At 61.8% G+C, this 18814-nt stretch overlaps 1 protein-coding gene across 3 annotated transcripts in view; it reads left to right on the top strand.

Moving 5' to 3' along the window:
- Window positions 1-16760, top strand: part of MEF2D (myocyte enhancer factor 2D) — a 33796-nt gene extending 17036 nt beyond the window's left edge. The window contains exons 5-10 of one of the 3 annotated variants that reach the window (XM_059832269.1): window positions 2672-2728; window positions 6394-6584; window positions 6959-6979; window positions 10419-10548; window positions 14690-14921; window positions 16409-16760. In XM_059832269.1, the coding sequence (XP_059688252.1) occupies window positions 2672-2728; window positions 6394-6584; window positions 6959-6979; window positions 10419-10548; window positions 14690-14921; window positions 16409-16739 (962 nt within the window). In that variant the 3' untranslated portion in view covers window positions 16740-16760. The remainder of the gene's footprint in view (window positions 1-2671; window positions 2729-6393; window positions 6585-6958; window positions 6980-10418; window positions 10549-14689; window positions 14922-16408) is intronic. The other 2 variants (XM_059832271.1, XM_059832270.1) reach the window with 2 other exon arrangements.
- Window positions 16761-18814: the final 2054 nt, after the last annotated feature.

Here is an 18814-nt window from a genome sequence, read left to right as displayed (position 1 = left end):
AGCACGGGGCATCCCGGGAGGCAGGGGACACCCCTGCTGCCCCCAGCCCCTGCCCGGGGGTCCGGGCAGGGACGTGTCCCTGCAGCCGTGGGTGGCAGGAGCAGCCTGGAGGGGTTGTTGTCGCCCATGGGCGCTTGTTCCGTCCCTCCTGGCAGAGGACGATGCCGCCAGTTTGTGCCTTGGCCCCAAAGTGGGGGTGACCCCCCGCCTTACCGAGGTCTTTTTGAGAGCCGGATCCCTGCAGGGATCTGTTTTGAGGTTGGGCAGCGCAAGGAGATGAGTCACCCGGCGCCATTCCCAGGCTTGGGGGTGGCTGCTGGCATCCCGCTCGCCGGTGGCACTCCGGTGACACGGGACTGCTGCCTAAAAAGGGCTTTTCTGAGTCGGGCCGTGCTGGTTGCAGTTGGTCGCCGAGCGATTACTCATGCGGATCTGCTGACAGATCGGAGGGAGCAGTCGTTTCCAGCGGGGACCGGCGATGGGTGGCGGAGGGCAGGTTGGGGGAGAGGAGCTCGTCACCCATGTCCCCTGCAGCAGCAGGGGGGGGACGACGGCGACGTGTGACCACAGCCCGGCTCTCCCGCGGTGCGATCATAAATAATAATAGCGTGCAGAAAGCCCCTGCCTGCTATTTTGGTTGTCACAGATGGTCTGTAAAAATCGCACGGGCTGCAAATGGCAGAGGCGATGACTGCGACCGCCCGGATATTTGGGTGGTGGGCGCTCGGCTGCGGCCCCCGGGGCTGTGAGAGCTCGGGGGGGAGCTTTGCAAAGGGGCTGGAGGGGTGGGAGAAGGGCTGGGAGGTTCCTCCAGCAGCAGGTTGGGTGCCTGGGTCAGAGCGAGCAGAAAGAGGTGCCTGGGCTGGGATGCAACAGGAGCCGTGGTTCGATGCCGGCTTGTTTGCTTATTGCTCTCTCCGCATGGTCTCGGGGATGGCTCGAAGCGCTCAGATACCAGGACGAGGCCCCCAGACCTCAGGGAGAGGGGTCTTTCTGCTCTAGGGCTGGTGCCAAAGAGCAACATCTCACTCCAGGCTGGGCGGCAGAGCCCTCCTCGGGCACGGGCAGCCGTAGCTCCGGCTGCAGGGATCTCCCCTGCCCTCTCGCAGGCCCCTCTGCCGAAAAAAGAAAAGAGGCTTCGTGGTAACGCAGAATCTGCTGGAGGCTCGCCGTTTCCATCTCGCTCGCTCGCCGTTCGTTTGAAGGGGGATAATTTTGCGGTTGTGAGCGCAGAGGTGTTCCAAGTCCGGCCATCTGCGTCTCATTCACTCGCTGCCTGGGACACGGAAGAAATCCTGTTTATAGGAGCCAGGCCCTTGCATGTTAGAAGAACCTTTTTTTTTCCTTAAAATTATTTTTTTTAGCAATGCACTCGAGCTGAGAGCAGAGCGCTGCGGCGTTGTTTCCAAAGCACATGCGCAGCAGAGCGTTGGGTCGGTATCTCGGCGCTGGCCGATGCCGTCTGCTCGGGGACGGCGCGGGAGAAGGGCGGCCAAGGGGGTTTACGGGGCTGGGGACGGGGTCGGCATCACTCACCCGAGGGGGTGAGCCCGCTTCGGCAGTGTGGGTGCTGCGGTCTGGGGTGCAAGTGGGGTCCCGCAGCAGGGCACAGCCCCCAAATCCTGGTGGGGTCCCTCCTCCGGGACTTTGCATCCCCATCCCTTAAAGAGCGGATGCTGCGGTGCCGCAGCTGCCACGTTTTGGGGGTCACGTTGTCCTTTTTCAAGCCGTAAAAGATTTTTGGGACCACCGTCATCCCCGATCACGCTCCCACGTGGGGAGCAAACGCGCTTCCCTGCACGGCAGCAGCTCAGCCCTCCAGCACTCCTCCCGCTTTCAGGGGCTCGCTGCAAGCCCAGACCCGAGAGCCGGGGGCTGGAAAAAAGGTTTCTGTCTCAGGTTTCCCCATCTGGGGTGAGAAGGGTTGGGCGGTGGTTAAGAGGTGGGGTTTGGGATCCGAGGCTCCTCGTTCCCCTGCTCAGGGCTCCGGGATGACTGCGGTTGCAGCTCCAGAGCCTCCGTGCCGGCTGTTGGCCGAAATCACCGCCCGCAGCGTGGCCAGGCAGCCCCGGGCTGTGAATAGGTGGCTTTCAGAAATAACTCAGTAACAAGGCAGAAAAAAATGAAAGCTTTTTGCAGGCGAGGCAAAACGTTGGGTTTATTGGGGATAAAAGTGCCTCTGGTACGGTTTTTCCCCGCACGGCGGGGAGCGGCGGCGCTTTCCAAGCGTTGGGACCGTGGGAGGCCAAATTGTAGCAGCGCCCTGGCAGCGCGCGGGGATGGTTTCCATTCGGTGCGAACATTACAGGGGAGATAGTGTTTCACGTCTTGCTGCTGGGGCTCTCTTCCCCGGCAGCACCGGCCCCGTGTCCCCCAAAGCGGGGCTTGGAATAAAATAGCCGCAGTGTTTTCCAAGCCGCCTCCTTTGGAGCGGGCTCCTGTGCTGCCTGGCTCCTGCCCAAAGGAAACGGATCTGCCTGGGTAATGTTTCCCAACCTGATCACCAGGAATGCTGCTCATTTTGCCCAGGACTTTCTCCCCGGGAAGGCAACGCCGCTCATTTTCCTCTGCCTTCCTCCCTCGTGCTCCCCCTCTTCCTCCCTGCCAAAAGGAGGGATGCTCACCCTGTTTCCGAGCGGATGGTGACCCCGTGTTTCCGCTTGCTTTGCAGGGGCGATGCTTGGGGGAGACCTGAACAACACGAACGGAGCCTGCCCGAGCCCCGTGGGTAAGTGAGGAGCCGTTGCCTTTCGGCAAGCAGTGCGGGCGCCGGTACCTGCGCCCTTGGCTCTGTTTGCCGCTCCTTGCCTCAGTTTCCCCACGCGTAACATAGGGTTTTGCTTTGCCGTTCGGCGCCATCGGTCGATGGAGAAGCGCCGGGGAGGATTTTGCTGCTGTTGGCAGCGGCAGGGTTTGGGACGTGGAGCTCCAGGCCAGCGCCTTTGCTGGGGGCTGCTGGTTTCGGTGGAGACCCCAGCGACCGAGGCGGGAGGGGGGTGCGTGTCCTGGGGACCAGCATCTCCCCTGGGTCTTTGGGAGAGCTGCAAATCAAGGGGCGGGCTGAGACGGCCACGGAGGACCACGGTTTGGGCAGCTCTGGGTTTCGCTCCCCACGCTGCAACCAGTCCCTCCCCTGACCTCGGGTGAGTCACTTAACACCTGATTCCTCGTTGCATTTGGGCCCTATAAAGGAACTTTACTGCAAGGAAAAAAGCTCATTAAGGTCCCTTTCCACTGCGAGAGCCTCAGTGCTAACGAGGCTCAGACCTTGTGGCTTAGCTCCCCAGCTATAAAATGCGCTAATAATACCTCCTTCCCCGCGGTCGGCCTCCGCTGTCTGCAGGGTGAGGTCTTTGGGGCTGGCGCTTGCGTAGGTACAACCCAAAAGCCAGCGACAGCCCCCGGGTCCCGCTGGGAAGCAGCTGCCGCTACCGGCACCGCTGCTGCGGGCTGGGGCAGGGCGGGCTGCGGGCCAGGGCTCAGCGGGGTGGATGCCGACCATCCCCGGGCGAGGCGGAGCGGGGAAGGCAGCCTTGCACCAGGAGCCTGGCTCGTCACCCCCCCTCCAGCGCTTTTTGCAGTGGGGATCCAGCCCTCAGCACGGAGGAGGAGTGTGAAATTCAGCGTTGCCCCAATTAAAACCAAACTGGAGCCCGGGTCCCACCGGTTGCGTGGATGGGGCTGGTCCAGACGCGGTTCTGCAGCACCGTGCCCGCCCGTCCCCATCCCCTGCACTGGAGCTGCTCCTGGGAATAGCCTTTTCCCGGTGCCGGGCAGCAGCCGTGCCAGCGCCGGGGGAATTTCTCCCCGGCTGTGCCCCCAGAGCGAACCCTGCCAGGGCAGCTCGTGGGGCCGGCGTCTCCCTGGGGCCCTTGCAGCGCCCAACACGGAGCTTCGCTGCTCCTTCGAAGGCAGAGGGAAGGGGCCGTCGTCCCACAGCCCCCAGCCACCTTCGCGGCCCTTTTTCCACCCCCAAAGCCGCCCCCACGTCAGCTGTTGGGAGCAGCCGCTGCGGCGTGGAGCTTGGCAGCGCCCATGAATGTCAGCATTGACGTCACCGGAGCATTCCCCGCGTTCCTGCCGCCGCTCCAGGAAACGGGCGTGAGGAGCAGGGACAGCCCGGCCGTAGCCAGCCCCGGACCCCCGCCGTCCCTGGACACCCACCGTCCCCGGACCCCCGCCATTCCCAGGGCTCCCCGCGCTGGCTGCGGGAGCGGAGTGTGGCTCTGGCATCGCATTTGCGGTTTTCAAATACCTGGGACATCTCTTCCTCCTCCTCCTCCTCCTCCCTTGCAATCTCTGCAGCACCGAGCGATCACCTGCTGCCTCTGAGTCATCAGCCGCCGGGTGCCTCTGGCCGCATCCTGCAGTGATGCGGGCTGCGTCCCCGCGTCCTGCGTCCCCGCGTCCTGCCTGCACGCCGTGGCGTGCACCATCCTTGGTGCCTCGGGGGGTGGGAAGCACCTTGCCCACCCTGCCTGCCCCACCGGAGGATGCCCTGTCCTGGCCCTCCCCAGCTTTGCGAGGGCACGGGGCGCTGCCAGGCTCAAATTCACACCAGAGCGGTGCAAAGGCAGCCCGGAGCGCTCCGCGTTTGGATGCTTTTTTTGGGGTCAGGGTTATCCCGAAATCCTAGCGGGAGCGCAGCCCTTCTCTCCCCAGCTCGCCAGGGTGGCCGGATCCAGGCTGGGGGGACTCCTCCGACGGCAGCGCCCAAGGGGAGCCCCTTCGGGGGTGAGTGGTGGCGCTGGGACCCAAACCTGCTCCCCTCCAGCGCCGGGGCCATCCCGACCCACACCCCAACTGATGCGCACAATAACGTGCCGTACCTCAAAGCGGCAGTTGCCGTAAGAGCTGCGTCTGCATCCGTGTCGCTGCCACCTTGGGAAGGAGAATATCAAGGGGTTCAATATTTCTTCTGGCTTTGCCTCCGTCGGTTTTTGCGTGGCCACTGGCACTGTGGGTACCAAAGGTCACCCGGGGAATTTTATGCACCTTTGTTGTTAATAAATGGAAAAGCCAGTGGCATTGCAAGCGAAATGCGTGTAGTTCACGGTGCGTGGAGGTACCCGGGACCTGATGCACCAGGCACGTGCCTTATGCACAGCTGCTCCCGGTGATTCGGGACCGGGAGGACGCCTCGCTGGGGACAGGAAAGCCGGTCCCCTCCCTCTGGCAGGGACACGGATGCAGGAGTTGCAGTACGGGGCTGCCAGCCTGCAGCAGCCCGGCCACCACAGGCATCCCCGACGGGCGGCTCCCCGGCACCCGCTGGGGCAGCGTCTCTCGTCCCCGGTGGCATCGGTGGGATCAGACCCGCCGCTCCCAGGGTGCATGGCTGTTCCCCCGGGCCCGGTTTACCCCATCACCGATGTGTCCGGCCCCGGGAAAGCTCCGGGAGAGGCAGCGGCTGGCGCTCGGCCCCAGATGAACACGCGCCACGGCTGCGGCGTCACTGCCACCAGCCGCCTGCTGAAATGCAGATGTAGCGCAATGGTAGATGTGATTAATAATGCAATCAGCGACCTATTTTTCCCGGTCTAATGTGCAATGAATATGAGGGCTGAATCCTGGTGATTGCTAAACGCCTTTCTATCTTTGGGGCCTATTCATAAAAAAAAAAAACAACCCTCATCAGAACAGTAATCTGATCCAATTTATTCCTTTCCTGATGTTCATCAAATCTTTTCCTTTTTAAATTTTTTTCTTCCTTTCCTTTCTTCTCCCCCCCCTCCCTCTTTGCACATAAAATCCTTAAGTGGGGCAGCAGGAGGAGGAGGAGGAGGAGGGAACCTCAGATCTTCAAAGGGGCAGTGGGATCAGTGAACCAAGTCCTCGCTCTGCCACAGCCCCTTTTCGCTGCTCCGGTGCCGTAAAGAGACCTTAAAAGTGAACGTAACAGTAATTATCCCCCCTCGCAAGGGCCCCAGTACCCTGCCAGAGCAACGTAAAGAGGCCTGTAATATCTATTGGTTGTTATTGCAGTACCGATCGTGGGTTGCTGCAGGTTGAGGAGCTGCCCCGGGCGCTGGGAGCTCGGAGCCGGCTGCCTGCCCTGCCTCTGCCCCTGCCCTGCCCGGGGCAGCTCTGCCTGGTCTTGGTGGGGAGGATGCACCCGCTGCAGGCATCCGAGCGGCTGTCGGCGCTGCCGAGCTTGCGCCGCGCTGCTGGTAGGCAGGCAGGTACCTGCCCGGGGGCTGCGGATGAGCCCGCTCGGTGTGCAGGAGGGTTTTGGGGAGCCTGGGGGGATGCGGTGCTGCTCGCCCCGGGGAGGAGTGCCCGCGGAGTCCCGCTGCGGCACCGCTCGCCGTGCACGCTTTCGCCACCGCCGTGCATTCGCCACCGTGCATTCACCACCGTGCATTCACCTCTCTGTCACCCATTTTCCTGCAGGAAATGGCTACGTGAGTGCCAGAGCCTCTCCGGGTCTCCTTCCCGTGTCCAACGGCAGCAGCTTGGGCAAGATCATCCCGGCCAAGTCCCCGCCACCGCCCTCCCACAGCACGCAGCTCGCCACCAACAGCCGCAAGCCGGATTTACGCGTGATCACCTCGCAGAGCGGGAAGGGGCTAATGCACCATTTGGTGAGTGCCCGGCAGAGGTCTGCGAGGAGCCGGGGGTGGGAGCGCGTCCCCCGCCAGCAGACGGCTTGCAGGGTGGACCTTGCGCTGGAGCAGATGTGGTGCGGGCACCTATTCTGTGCCGTAGCGGTGGGAGCTGGCCGGGGCTGTGCCGGCGGGGAGACCCAAGGAGGAAGGCTTGGATTCCTGTTTGCACCGTGCCGGATGCAAACAGCACGGCACAAAGCCCTGCGCCGGGCAGCAGTGTAACCCATAGGCACTGTACGTGCCTCGTGGTAGGCGAGGGCGCGGTGCCGGTGAGCGTGGCGGCGCGGCGGTTGGCGGGGCTGTCGAGTTAACGGTGCCTCTCGGTTTTCTCTCTGTTCTCCCGCGGGCAGACGGAGGACCACTTGGCTCTGGTGAGTTCCCTGCTGAGCGCGCATCGGGGTGGGACGTGGGCCGCTTGTCCCGTTGGTCCCCGCACCCTGCCCTGGCTCGGCGAAGGCGTGGGGCGCGCGTAGGGGGTGGACACCGGCCCCTTTGCCCTCCGTTGGGACCGCGGCGGGACGCGGGCACCAGCGCAAACGTCACAGCCAGTCCTGCCACAGAAAATCGATCCCGAGAAAAACGCTCTTTTAGGAAAATCAGGTTCCCTATGGAAAAGAAGGAGCTGACATGAGCTGTAAAGTGCCTGTTTCTCCACCAAGGCCAAAAAAAGCTGGGCTGGTTTCCCCGGGGGAGGTCAGCCCAGGTCCCTTTTGGGGCCGGTGCCGCGTGGAGCCAGCCTGGGCACCGGCACCGCCCGGGGACCTGCCCCGTGGGCTTCGCTGGAGCCACCGCAGTTTACAGCACGGGAAGACCTGGCCCACTGCCACCACATGAGAGATGGGGAGTAAATCAGGCTCTTCCCATATTAAGGATATTATTTAAAGCCTGTGTAAATCCACTGGCTGGCTAGCGCACTCCCTAAACCTCCTTTGTGCACAGAGGCAGTTTTCCATGTTATTTTTATGGCTTTTTTTTTCCCCCCCCCGCCAGCAAAGTGAACACCACCTTGTTTGTGGCAATGATTCACCCTGTTCTGTTGCTATTCTGGTGCAGGGCAGATGGGCGACAGGTCAGCGCAGCGAGGAAAGGGCGAGAGCCGCTGTAGGATGCAGCTAACGCAGCCAGGGAAAAGCTCTCCAAAAACACAGGAGTAAGCCAATACCTCTCGCAGCCTGCAAGGAGACACTCTTGGCCAGGGGAAGGATTGGCCAGGGCTTTGGCAGACTTGAATTCTGCCGCTCTCCATGCCCCAAACCCCTTCTTGCTTAATGCCCTCCCTCCCAGCAGCTCCGTGCCTCAGTTTCCCCATCTGTGGAGTGAAAACAGTCACCACCCGCCTCCCCATCTGCTCATCACCGTTCCCGCTGCCAGAGGGCATTGCCTGTCTCCGAGCTGGAGGAGCAGCTTGCTTTAGGCAAAAAATCAGCCGGGTTGGCATTAACAGTTTTAATTGTTTCTGCGCTAACCCGGCTGATTTTTGCCTGAAGTGAAGCACGGTCCTCGCCCAAGCCGAGCTGGCAGCGGGGAGGTGGAGGGTGATGAAATCTGTGATGGGGGGGGAGAGGGACCTCAGCACAGCTGGATCAGGAAGGGGACGTGGGGAAAGGGAAATCAGAGCCCCGTCTCCTGCGGATTCATCCCGCCTGGTGCAGATACCCCCCTCCCACTCTGCTAACCTTCTCCCCACATTTGCTCCCTCCATATTGCTCAACCTACACACCAGATCTTCTCTCTAAATGGCAGCTCCCGCCTCTTTAGACGCAGGCAGCAGGATGAGTCAGCCGCCCCTCCGCCGAGACCTGCCCCGTCCCCTTGTCCCCTTGTCCCCTCATCCCCTTGTCCCCTTGTCCCCTGAACCCTCTGCCCGCAGGCGCAGCCCCTCCTGGGTTTGCTCCCGGCAGCTTTAGGCTCCCAGCGCGGTTTGCTCTTTTAGTGGGTTCATAGAGGCGTCCCCCCCTGTTTTCCCTACGCGCTCCTCATCTGAAGGGTAGAGCGGGATCCGCTCATCGAGCCGAAGGCGACGAGCCGTCTCACCCGGGAGCATGCCTGCATGGTTTTGTAACGAGCCTGGCAGTTTGCAACCGGGAGCATTTTGCAAGGCGCAGGGCGGCGTGAGTGGCACGGGGCGGGGGGGCAGCTTGCACGCCTCAGCACCTACTACCTGCATGAATCGGGATGAAAATTTGGGTGCTTCCTACAGCGCAGCCGGCTCTGACATCCCCGCGCTCGCCTCGTGGTGTAACCGGGGTGGCTGCTGCCCTGTTCCCGCGGCCGATACACCCCTGCACAGCCGGCATCCCACCGCCCCAGCCCTCCGTTGCGGCCGGACTCATCCCCATGCTGACGCTCTGCCGGGAAAGCCGCAGAGCCCCGGCGCAAGGCTGCCGGGATGGGTGGAGGGGATGGGGCTGTGGGTCCCATCCTGCTGGGCTGGCTTGGGGTCCGGCGCAGGCAGGAGAGGGACGGGGCTGAATCCTGCTCGCCGTGAAGGCATTTCTCTGCAGCGTCCTTAACCGGTGGGCAGTGGGCATGGCCGAGGCGCTTGCCAGCAGGATTTGTGCCAGGAAAACCTGCTCCTGCATCCCCAGGGCTTTAGCAATTAGAGCCCCGGTAATCGCCTTCCCCAGGTTACGGGGAGGGACCTGCGGGCTGGGCAGCATGTGGGCGCAGGGTGCTGCAAATCCAGCGCGCCGGGGTGCCGTCACCCTCCGGAGGTGGCAGGGACAGGGGTTTTAGCCTCCGGCCTTATCCCAGGAGAGTCCTGCGTGGCCGGGAACCATTGTGGGGTCCCATGCCCAGCCCTAAAAGGCGCTGGGAGCCCTCGGCGCCTCGCAGCGAGCCGGGAGGAAGGCTCCTCGCCGTGTCCCCGGGGACACAGCCAACCTGGTGCCAGGCGTGATTTAAGCTGGGCACTGCCCCAGTCTTCACAGGGTGACGTGTGCCGGGGTGCTTCAGATTAGAGTCAAGCCTCTTGAGTCTGATTTAAATCAGATCAGCAGAGACAGCCCAGATTATCTGCCTTGTAAACAGGGGCTGAATCTGACCCGTAGATCCTCCCACGTAACTGCCGGGAAAACCACGGGGGGAGGCTGCCGTGCACCGGTCCAAGGGCAGAATTTTTCCACGGTGGACCTGCTAAAGCCTGCGTCACCCAAACCTCATGAGGGCACCGAGCCGGCAGGTTGCCGACACTGGGTTTTTAAGTTTAAGGATGCCGGAGTGCCTTTAAAATCCTGAGACGGATGCTCAGCATCTTCAGCTTGCCTTAGAGGCGGGGGGGGTCATTCTTGGACGTCAGGAGGAGGATGTGGCAGCTCTGCGCTGCGTTAGCCGGCCGTGGTTTGGTTCGGTCCCTTTTCACTCGCTGAGCAGCACAGCAAACCTCACGTGCGTCCTCTGGAAAACAGCAGCTCTTCTTTTTTACATCAGAAGGAACGCAGAGCAAGGCAGCCCGCTGTTATTCCCCCTCCACGCACACAGGGACGTTGCTGGTCCTCGCGGGTGATGCCCAGCCCGGGGTGGGAAGGTGACCCGAGGCCGAGGCCAAGTGACCTGCAAATGAACGTCACAAGGGTCCCAAGGGTCTCTAACCGGTGCGGTTTGCACTTTGTTGCAGTGAGGAATGGCCAATGGATCAATCCTGCTCCCACGGTCTCCGTGATCCGCCTCGGCCGCTTCAAAGGCTGGTGCATGCCCGGGGCGGGGGGGGGGGCAGCTGCAGACCGAGGTTTTTTGGGGGGTCACAACCCCCAAGGACGACAGAGTAAAACACATCTGGGTTGTAACGCCCTTCTCCGTTTGCTTCCCCAGCAGAACACGCAGCGGTTAGGTGTCTCCCAAGCAACTCACTCTTTAACCACACCGGTTGTTTCTGTGGCTACTCCGAGTTTGCTGACGCAGGGGCTGCCGTTCTCTGCCATGCCCACAGCCTACAACACAGGTAAGAGCGCGCAGCGTAAGAGCTTTCCGACGGATAATTGAATACGAGAGGGAAACGTGCCGCTGCAAGCACGTGCCTGGCTCTCCCCGAGCAGCTGCGTCACCGCTCGTTCAACTCGCTGCCGCAAGAACGTGGTCGAGTCCGAGAGTTTCACAGGATTAAAATCAAGGGGAAACTCATATAAATATTGAGAACTCACTGTCATATCCGGAAGGTCTGCGAGGGCCTGATTCTGTCACGCTATAGCCCATTGCACCGTGCTGGCAGCGTGAAGGTGCTTTTCAGTGGATGCTAATTACAGCGACACCCATCTCCAGGCTCCGGAGAGCTCCGGGTGATGTTGTAATAGGGGCTTAATGAAAATGAGCGTCCGGCCCCCAAAAGTTTGGGAAGAATGCAAACCAGCCTGCTCGTAGGCACGTCACATTCGGGCTGGTGGGGTTCAAACCGGCCCGAGGCGACGGTTACGGCAGACTTGCCCGAGCGAAGGGGTTGTTCCCCTGCGACCTGTCAAACCTCCGCCGAGACTTCAAGGACTTGCTGGTTTCCTGCGTAACTCACTTTGGCATCCGCTCAGAGAAAAGTTTGCAAAAATGTAAAGAGCTGCTTGTCTGGTAGGACCCAGAATAGGCGTGTTGGGAACTCCCTCTCCTAATTAGTAGGTGTAGCCCAGAAGATGCCTGTGCGGGACGAGTAGGCTCCTCTCCCTGCGTGGAAATCATCGTCGGCCGTGTGGTCCACCAGCCAGTCTGCGTACAGCCGACGTCCCCAAAAATAGGTTTTAATTGAGCCCTGGGCTGCTACCGCTCAGGGCGGAGGCGGGGGGCTGAATTTCAGCTTTCTGTATTTATTTTTCTCTTGCAGTTGACCACAAGCAGAGAAACGTTCCCACTCGGGCGCCTTCGGTGTCTGTGGCTGGGATGTTTGTTTGAGATACTGCAGCAGGGGTTTATCGTGGCGTAGATCGCTGTAGGGTGCAGATGCCCGGAGCAAACTCCAAGCCTGGGGTGTTGCCCCTTGTTCTTTCCAGGGCTAACCTCTGAACGGGGTGGGAATTGTCCTGATTCCAGGCCGGTGAGGTTGTGTTGAGCTTCCCGCTGGCCAGGGTCGCGTGCCCTTTTCCGTGCTCGCTCTGCAGCCCGATTAAGTCGAACCCGATGGTTTGCGGCTTTGAGATAGGAGATGGCTCCAGTTCAAGCTCTCGGCGGAGGCGGCTGTCGTAACCAGTGGGTGTCGGGAGCCCCTAAACCAGAACGGCTGGTGCTGGGGGTACAGAGCCGCGGAGGGCAAAGAACCCCATCCGGGACTTTCTGTAGGGTGTGCCTCCAATCAGCCCCGCCGGCGTTGGCGGCGGTTCAGCGCCTTCGCAGCCACCTCTGTGTTCCGCCGCTGCCGGCAAGTTTGGCCCCGCTGGGGTGGGGAAGGCTGAAACCAGCAGACGCCAAAAACGACAGCGAGAAATGGGGAGGGTGGGGGGGCGCGGGGAGGGAGGGCGAAGCGCTCGGGAGCTGTGGGTGTCTGCGGACGCTGCGGACGATGCTCTGGGGGAACAGCCGGCCCGGGGTTCCACCAGCTCCTGGCAAAGCGGTTGCTTTCCGCCCCCCCTCCCCACGCCGCAGGATTTCCCACCCTTCGTAAAAATGACACACACACCCCCACACCTCCTCACCCCCGGTTTTGGGATGCTCGGCTGGACTTTGGGGGGCTCCCGGAGTCATGCGTGGGAAGAGCATCTCCCTCCCCATGCAAGTGGGGGGGGGGATAGCAGGGCCCGGGGGGGGGGCCGTGGTGTGTGTGGGGGATAGCGGGGCCGGGGGGGGGTCCGGGGGGGGGGTGGGTATAGCGGGGCCGGGGGGGGGGGTCCGGGGTGTGGGGGGGGTATAGCGGGGCCGGGGGGGGGTCCGGGGTGTTTTGAGGGGGGGGGATAGCGGGGCTGGGGGGGGGGGCGGGGCGTGGGGGGGGATAGCGGGGCCGTGGGGGCGCCCATGGCGGGGGGTGGGGGGGATAGCGGGGCTGGGGGGGGGGCTCGAGGCGGGGGGGGGGGGGATAGCGGGGCCGGGGGGGGGGTCCGGGACGTTTTGAGGGGGGGGGGATAGCGGGGCCCGGGGGGGGGACCCGGGGCGTGGCGGGGGATAGCGGGGCCGGGGGGGGGGACCCGGGGCGTGGGGGGGTATAGCGGGGCCGTGGGGGGGTATAGCGGGGCCGGAGGGGGGGACCCGGGGCGTGGGGGGGTATAGCGGGGCCGTGGGGGGGTATAGCGGGGCCGGGGGGGGGTTATAGCGGGGTCGGGGGGGGGACCCGGGGCGGGGCGGGGGGGGGGGGGGAGCGGCGACTGCTGCGTGTCCCCGGCGGCGGGCGGGGAGCGCCCCCTGCTGCCGCCACGCGGCGCGGGGACGGGGCCACCCACGGGTGGGTTTCAGCAGCTGCCGGGGGTCCGTCTGGTTTAGACCCGGCCGTCCCCCCCCGGCGGGTGTCTGTGGGGCGGGGTTCACCCCCCCACGGTCCTTCCTGGGTGGGATGGGGGGGGCACGGCTGGAGCACAGGGCTGTGTTTGCCCCGGCTGCGCTTTCGGGGGGCTGTGGTGGTCGGCAGTGGGGGTGGGGTGGGGTGGCGGTGGGGGGGTCCTGTTAGCGACTCGTGCCTTGAAGCTGGAAGATGACTAGATACGAGGAAGAGGGTTTTTATGCCGAGGGTGGGGGGACGCTGGCGCAGGGTGCCCAGAGAGGTGGTGGGCGCCCCGTCCCTGGAGACATTCCCGGTCAGGTTGGACGGGGCTCTGAGCATCCTGATCCAGAGGAAGATGTCCCTGCTCGTGGCCGGGACATGGAGACGGGGACGGGGATGGGGACAGGGATGGGGATGAAGACAGGGATGGGGATGAAGACAGGGATGGGGACGAGGACAGGGATGGGGATGGGGACAGGGATGGGGTCGAAGACAGACTTTTTAGCAGGGCCTGTAGCGATAGGACAAGGGGTGATGGTTTTAAACCAAAAGAGGGGAGATTCAGACTAGATAAAAGGAAGAAATTCTTTACGCCGAGGGTGGGGGGACGCTGGCGCAGGGTGCCCAGAGAGGTGGTGGGTGCCCCATCCCTGGAGACATTCCCGGTCAGGTTGGACGGGGCTCTGAGCATCCTGATCCAGAGGAAGATGTCCCTGCTCGTGGCAGGAGGGTTTGGACTAGATGGAGACAGGGACAGGGATGGGGACAGGGATGGGGACGGGGATGGGGATGAGGACAGGGATGGGGACGAGGACAGGGATGGGGATGAGGACAGGGATGGGGATGAGGACAGGGATGGGGACGAGGACAGGGATGGGGATGGGGACAGGGATGGGGTCGAAGACAGACTTTTTAGCAGGGCCTGTAGCGGTAGGACAAGGGGTGATGGTTTTAAACTAAAAGAGGGGAGTTTCAGACGAGGTAAAAGGAAAAAATTCTTTACACTGAGGGTGGTGGGACGCTGGCGCAGGGTGCCCAGAGAGGTGGTGGGTGCCCCATCCCTGGAGACATTCCCGGTCAGGTTGGATGGGGCTCTGAGCATCCTGATCCAGAGGAAGATGTCCCTGCTCGTGCTGGGGGGGGACTAGATGGAGACAGGGACAAGGATGTGGGTGGGGATGGGGACGAGGACAGGGATGCGGACAAGGACAGGGATGGGGATGGGAACAGACTTTTTAGCAGGGCCTGTAGCGGTAGGACAAGGGGTGACGGTTTTAAAATAAAAGAGGGGAGATTCAGACTAGAGAAAAGGAAGAAATTCTTTACGCCGAGGGTGGCGGGACGCTGGCCCAGGGTGCCCAGGGTGGTGGTGGGTGCCCCATCCCTGGAGACCCTCAAGGTCAGGTTGGACGGGGCTCTGAGCATCCTGATCCAGAGGAAGATGTCCCTGCTCGTGGCAGGGGGGGGTGACACACTAGCTGACCTTTAAAGGTCCCTTCCCACCACCCAAACCAGTCTGTGGTTCTGAGAGGTGTCCCATAGCCAGCATCCCTGGGCAACTGGGAGCAGTAGCTGATATTCTGGAAGCCGTGGCTGGTTTGCGTCTCTCGAGCGGCTCGCCATCTTCCCGCAGTGCTCGGGGCGCTGTTGCAGGAGGTTTGACATTGAAATGACTGACGGGCTCCTTCCTTCCCAGACTATCAGCTGACGAGCGCTGAGTTGTCTTCGCTGCCAGCGTTCAGCTCACCCGGCGGGCTGTCCCTTGGCAACATCTCTGCCTGGCAGCAGCAGCAGCAGCAGCAGCAGCAACAGCAGCAACAGCAGCAGCAACAGCAGCAGCAGCAGCAGCAGCAGCAACAGCAGCAGCAGCAGCAGCAGCAGCAGCAGCAGCAGCAGCACCTGGTTCCCGTATCGCTAGGAAATTTAATGTAAGTGAAGTGGGTACCAGGGGCCACTCAGATGATGTTGTAAAAGTCAAGAGGCAATTCCTCCAAGGTGCCAAACCTGCAGAACCCGAGCTGTCACCTCTCCTGGGTTATCGTCAGCCTCCCGCCGCGGGGCCCCGGCAATTACAGTGGGTTTACACCGCGCTTCTAGGAGGCAGGAGCAGACGTGGCCACGGCTGCAGGAGAAGCCAGACCAGCCAGTTTGGGGAATCCGGTCCCTCCCGCTCTCGTAGGAGTGACCCTGGAGTCCCCAGATGAGATCAGGGCGGCGGCGATGCTCTCGGAGAGCTGCTTCTTGCTGTCTGTCCGCAGCGGGAGGATTGCTCTCTTCACCTCACGTGGGGCGAGCTGAGATCCGGCAAGAGGCAGAGTTAAATGGGATGGCCACTGCAGAGTGAGGTGTCTGGAAACAGCGGTCCCGCTAGCGTAGAAAGAGGGTAGCTTTTAATATTGGAAATTAATTGCTTTACTCCAGGCGGAAAAAATATATGCACTTGCATATCGGAGCAGGTTTTCTGAAGTGGATCTGCTTTTCGTCTGGAATAAAGCGTCCACACAGAGCTTTTTCAGAGTATCCTGGTCAAAATAAAGATTTAAGCAACTTGCCCACGATCACGCTAAGACCGTGGGACGAAAAGAGGCAGGAATTGAAGTGGGGGATTCAGTGACTTTGTCCCAAAGCCAGCTTAGGAGTAAGACGCTGACATGCCCAGCATGAAGTGCCGGATGGATGGATGGATGGATGGATGGATGGATGGATGGATGCACCAGGCTTTTGCAATGCCTTCCTCCACCGCCTGCAGCACGTTTTGCGGGCAGGACAGGCGGCAGCTTCCCCAGCCGCTGCCTGAACCCTGCGCCAGCGGGGCTGCAGGACGTGCGGAGAGCCCGGACGGAATTTCGGGTTGTAGTAAAGAGGCTGAAGAGATTCCCAGCTTGGAGCAAAACCACCCGTCCGAGCCCTCCGCCGGATTTGCGCAGCCCACGGGGGGGGGCGCTGGGGCAGAGCCGTAGGGGTGCCCGTGGGACGGGGGTGTCAAAGCCCGTCCCTCTCCTCCGCGTGTTTGGGTCGCTGCTGCGGGGACGGCGGGTGGGATCGGGGCTGGATGGGGGGCTGCTGGTGGAGGAGGGATGCTGCCCGCAGGGTTGCGCGGGGTCTGATCCTGGCTCGGCAGTGATGCGCCATGGTGAGTGGGTGGATTATGAATTCTGGGGTCATAATAATTCATAATTCTAATTATGAATCCGGATTTGTAACCTAATCCAGATTAATAATCCAATCCAGATTCGTAATTCTGGATTCATTCAGCCGCGGGGTGTGTGGGTTATGAATTCTGTGGGTTGGAGGGTGAAAGGCCACCGGGAAGATGAATAATGAGAGACTTCCCGTTATCTCCTCCTCCCCGTTTCTCCCCCTTCCTCCCCTCCTGCTCTTCTCCTCCTCCTCCTCTCCCAACCCCGCCGCCCAGACAAGGGAGTCACTTGTCCCACACCACCACTTTGACTGTCAACACCAACCCCAACATCAGCATCAAGTCGGAGCCCGTCTCGCCCAACCGGGAAAGAAACACTGCCACCCCGCTCAGCACCTTCCCCCACCAGCCCCGGCACGAGCCCACCGGCCGCTCGCCCGTCGACAGCCTCAGCAGCAACACCAGCTCCTACGAAGGCAGCAGCGAGCGGGACGATCCCGCCCGCCCCGATTTCGGCTCATCCCTGGGCCTCCTGCGACCCACCAGCGAGCCCGAGGGGGAGAGCCCCTCCGTAAAGCGCATGCGGTTGGATACCTGGGTCACATAACGGGTCCCCGCCGTCCCTGGGAACGCCGCCGGTTCGCAGCGGGGCCGCGGGGAGGGGGCGGGAGGGGTGGGGAGGTGGGGGGGAGCGGGGGCGAAACGGGTTATGGGGATGGGATGGGGTGGGGGGGAAAATTATCGTAAACTGCCTGAGAAATAGCTTTAGGATTTTGTAGGCATTCATTCTAGCGCAGCAGGCGACGCACGCAGTACATACGGCGCTCCTTGGCCGGGGGCCGCAGGCTCGGGAATAGCCGGACGCGTGGGGAAGGGGGGGGACGGAAATCGAATAGCTGCGTCCCCGCCAAAAAAAAGCAGTCCCTGGCGACGCTCATCCCCGCCAGCCGGCGCGGGCAGGCGGACCAGGCGGCGGTCGGTGCCCGCTGACCGGTGAGACCCCGGGGACGTTGGTCCCCACCGGGAGGTCGGACCGTATCCCTAGAGAAGAGCGCCTGCGGCAGGACGGGCTCCGAGGGGAGACGGGGCACGGAGCATCCCCGAAAGGCGCCTTCGCCCAGTGCCTGGGCTCCCCGAGGTCCACGTGCAGGGAGGGACGGTTCGGCCACGATCCAGCTCTCGGAAAGGTTGAAGGGCTTTGGCAGGCGCCGCTTTTCCTAAAACAGGGTTTTCCTAAACCGGTTTTCCTAAAAGGGTTTCCTAAACCGGCTGGGAAGGCAGGCTGGCATCGACTGGGATGCGGCACGGAGAGCCCCGCTTCAAAATTAAACGGGATGCAGACTCATCCGCAGCCTGCTTGTGCTGCCCAGATCCCGTAAAGGTGTGTCGGGGGAATAAGAGGCAGATTTTTAAGGCTTAATCCTTACGTTTGCCTGAAGAGTCGATGCAGGCAGCATCCTTTCGGGCAGATAAGGGAACTCCGCTCTTTCTGGCCGCTGTCATTGTAAAATTGCAGTTAACTTTTCCCAAACGTGGAGGGGAAAGCTTTGCCGCCGCCCGGGCGCAGCGGCTTTGAAGCGGAAGGATGCGTTATTGCTGCTTTTAAAGCAAATTGTGGGTTTGACCAAACAACATTTGTCAATGCATTTTAAAAATGCCTTCCCATTCCACGTGGGCCAAAGCTTTAAATTAGAAAAATAGGAATAAATGGGTTTTCTTGAAGGATGCCACTGAAATAATTATCCTCTGGGATTTTGCCTGAAGGTTTCTAGAGGCGAGGGTGAGCTGTGTGTGAAATCTGAAGTCTCGACGGGGTGATTTAGTGGAAGGAAAAAGGAGGAAAAACCGAGGAGTTTCCTCGTGTTGCCGCTTGCTCCGGCGCTTTCCCAGAGCCGGGCGTCAGCTCCCTGACACCAAAATGCAGCAGCCAGCTCAGGGCGCGAGGGTTTGGAGGAAAAAGGACTGTTCCTGGCTGGCGTGGGCTTTAGGGATGGGCTTTCTCCCTGCAGGCGCTCTTCTCCGGGATGCCAGTGTCCCCGTCCCCGTCCCAGCCTGCCGCCTTGTCACCCCGACACCGCCTGCGGTCGCAACCCCCGGTTGCGACCCCGGGGGTCGCGGTCGCAAACCGACACAAAACCTGCCCGGATGCCGCCTTTGCCAAACGGTTCCTTCGACGGCCGGAGCCTGGATGGGCTCCGGGGGCTGCGGAGGAGCCGGGAGCTGCTCTGGGGTCGGCTTCCCCCCGCCTTGAGCCGGTGCAAGGAGAGAGGAGCAAAAAGTCACGGTGGGATTCGTACCCCTCCGCCAAACCTCCCGTGTCCAGCTCAGCGGGTTGAACGAGGCGCATCGCATAAAACCGTACGGCGATGATGGCAAAACACGCCAATTTATGGGGTTTTACAAACTTTTCCCAACCAAGCGTTTGTCCCGAAGTTTCTAACTGGAAAAACAAGAGCAAAAAAAAAAGTTGGTGATGATTCTGACATCAACGGAGGGGGGCAACTTAAAGTGAGTGGTTGGAGGAGGAGAGGAGATCCTCCAAAAATTGGGTGAAAATTAAGAGCTGTGAGAAACGATGGCCAAAGAGGGAAAACGTGGCCGCATCCTGCTGGGGCGGGCGCGGCGGTGCACGAGCCGCTGGCTAAAAAGAGGGTTGCAGTAAGTCTCCCGGCACGTCCCTTC

Source organism: Gavia stellata, chromosome 33, assembly GCF_030936135.1.
Source record: "Gavia stellata isolate bGavSte3 chromosome 33, bGavSte3.hap2, whole genome shotgun sequence".
In the NCBI taxonomy this organism is placed as follows: domain Eukaryota; kingdom Metazoa; phylum Chordata; class Aves; order Gaviiformes; family Gaviidae; genus Gavia; species Gavia stellata.
Note: the sequence above shows the minus strand (reverse complement) of the source record. Positions and strands in the feature narration are given on the sequence as shown.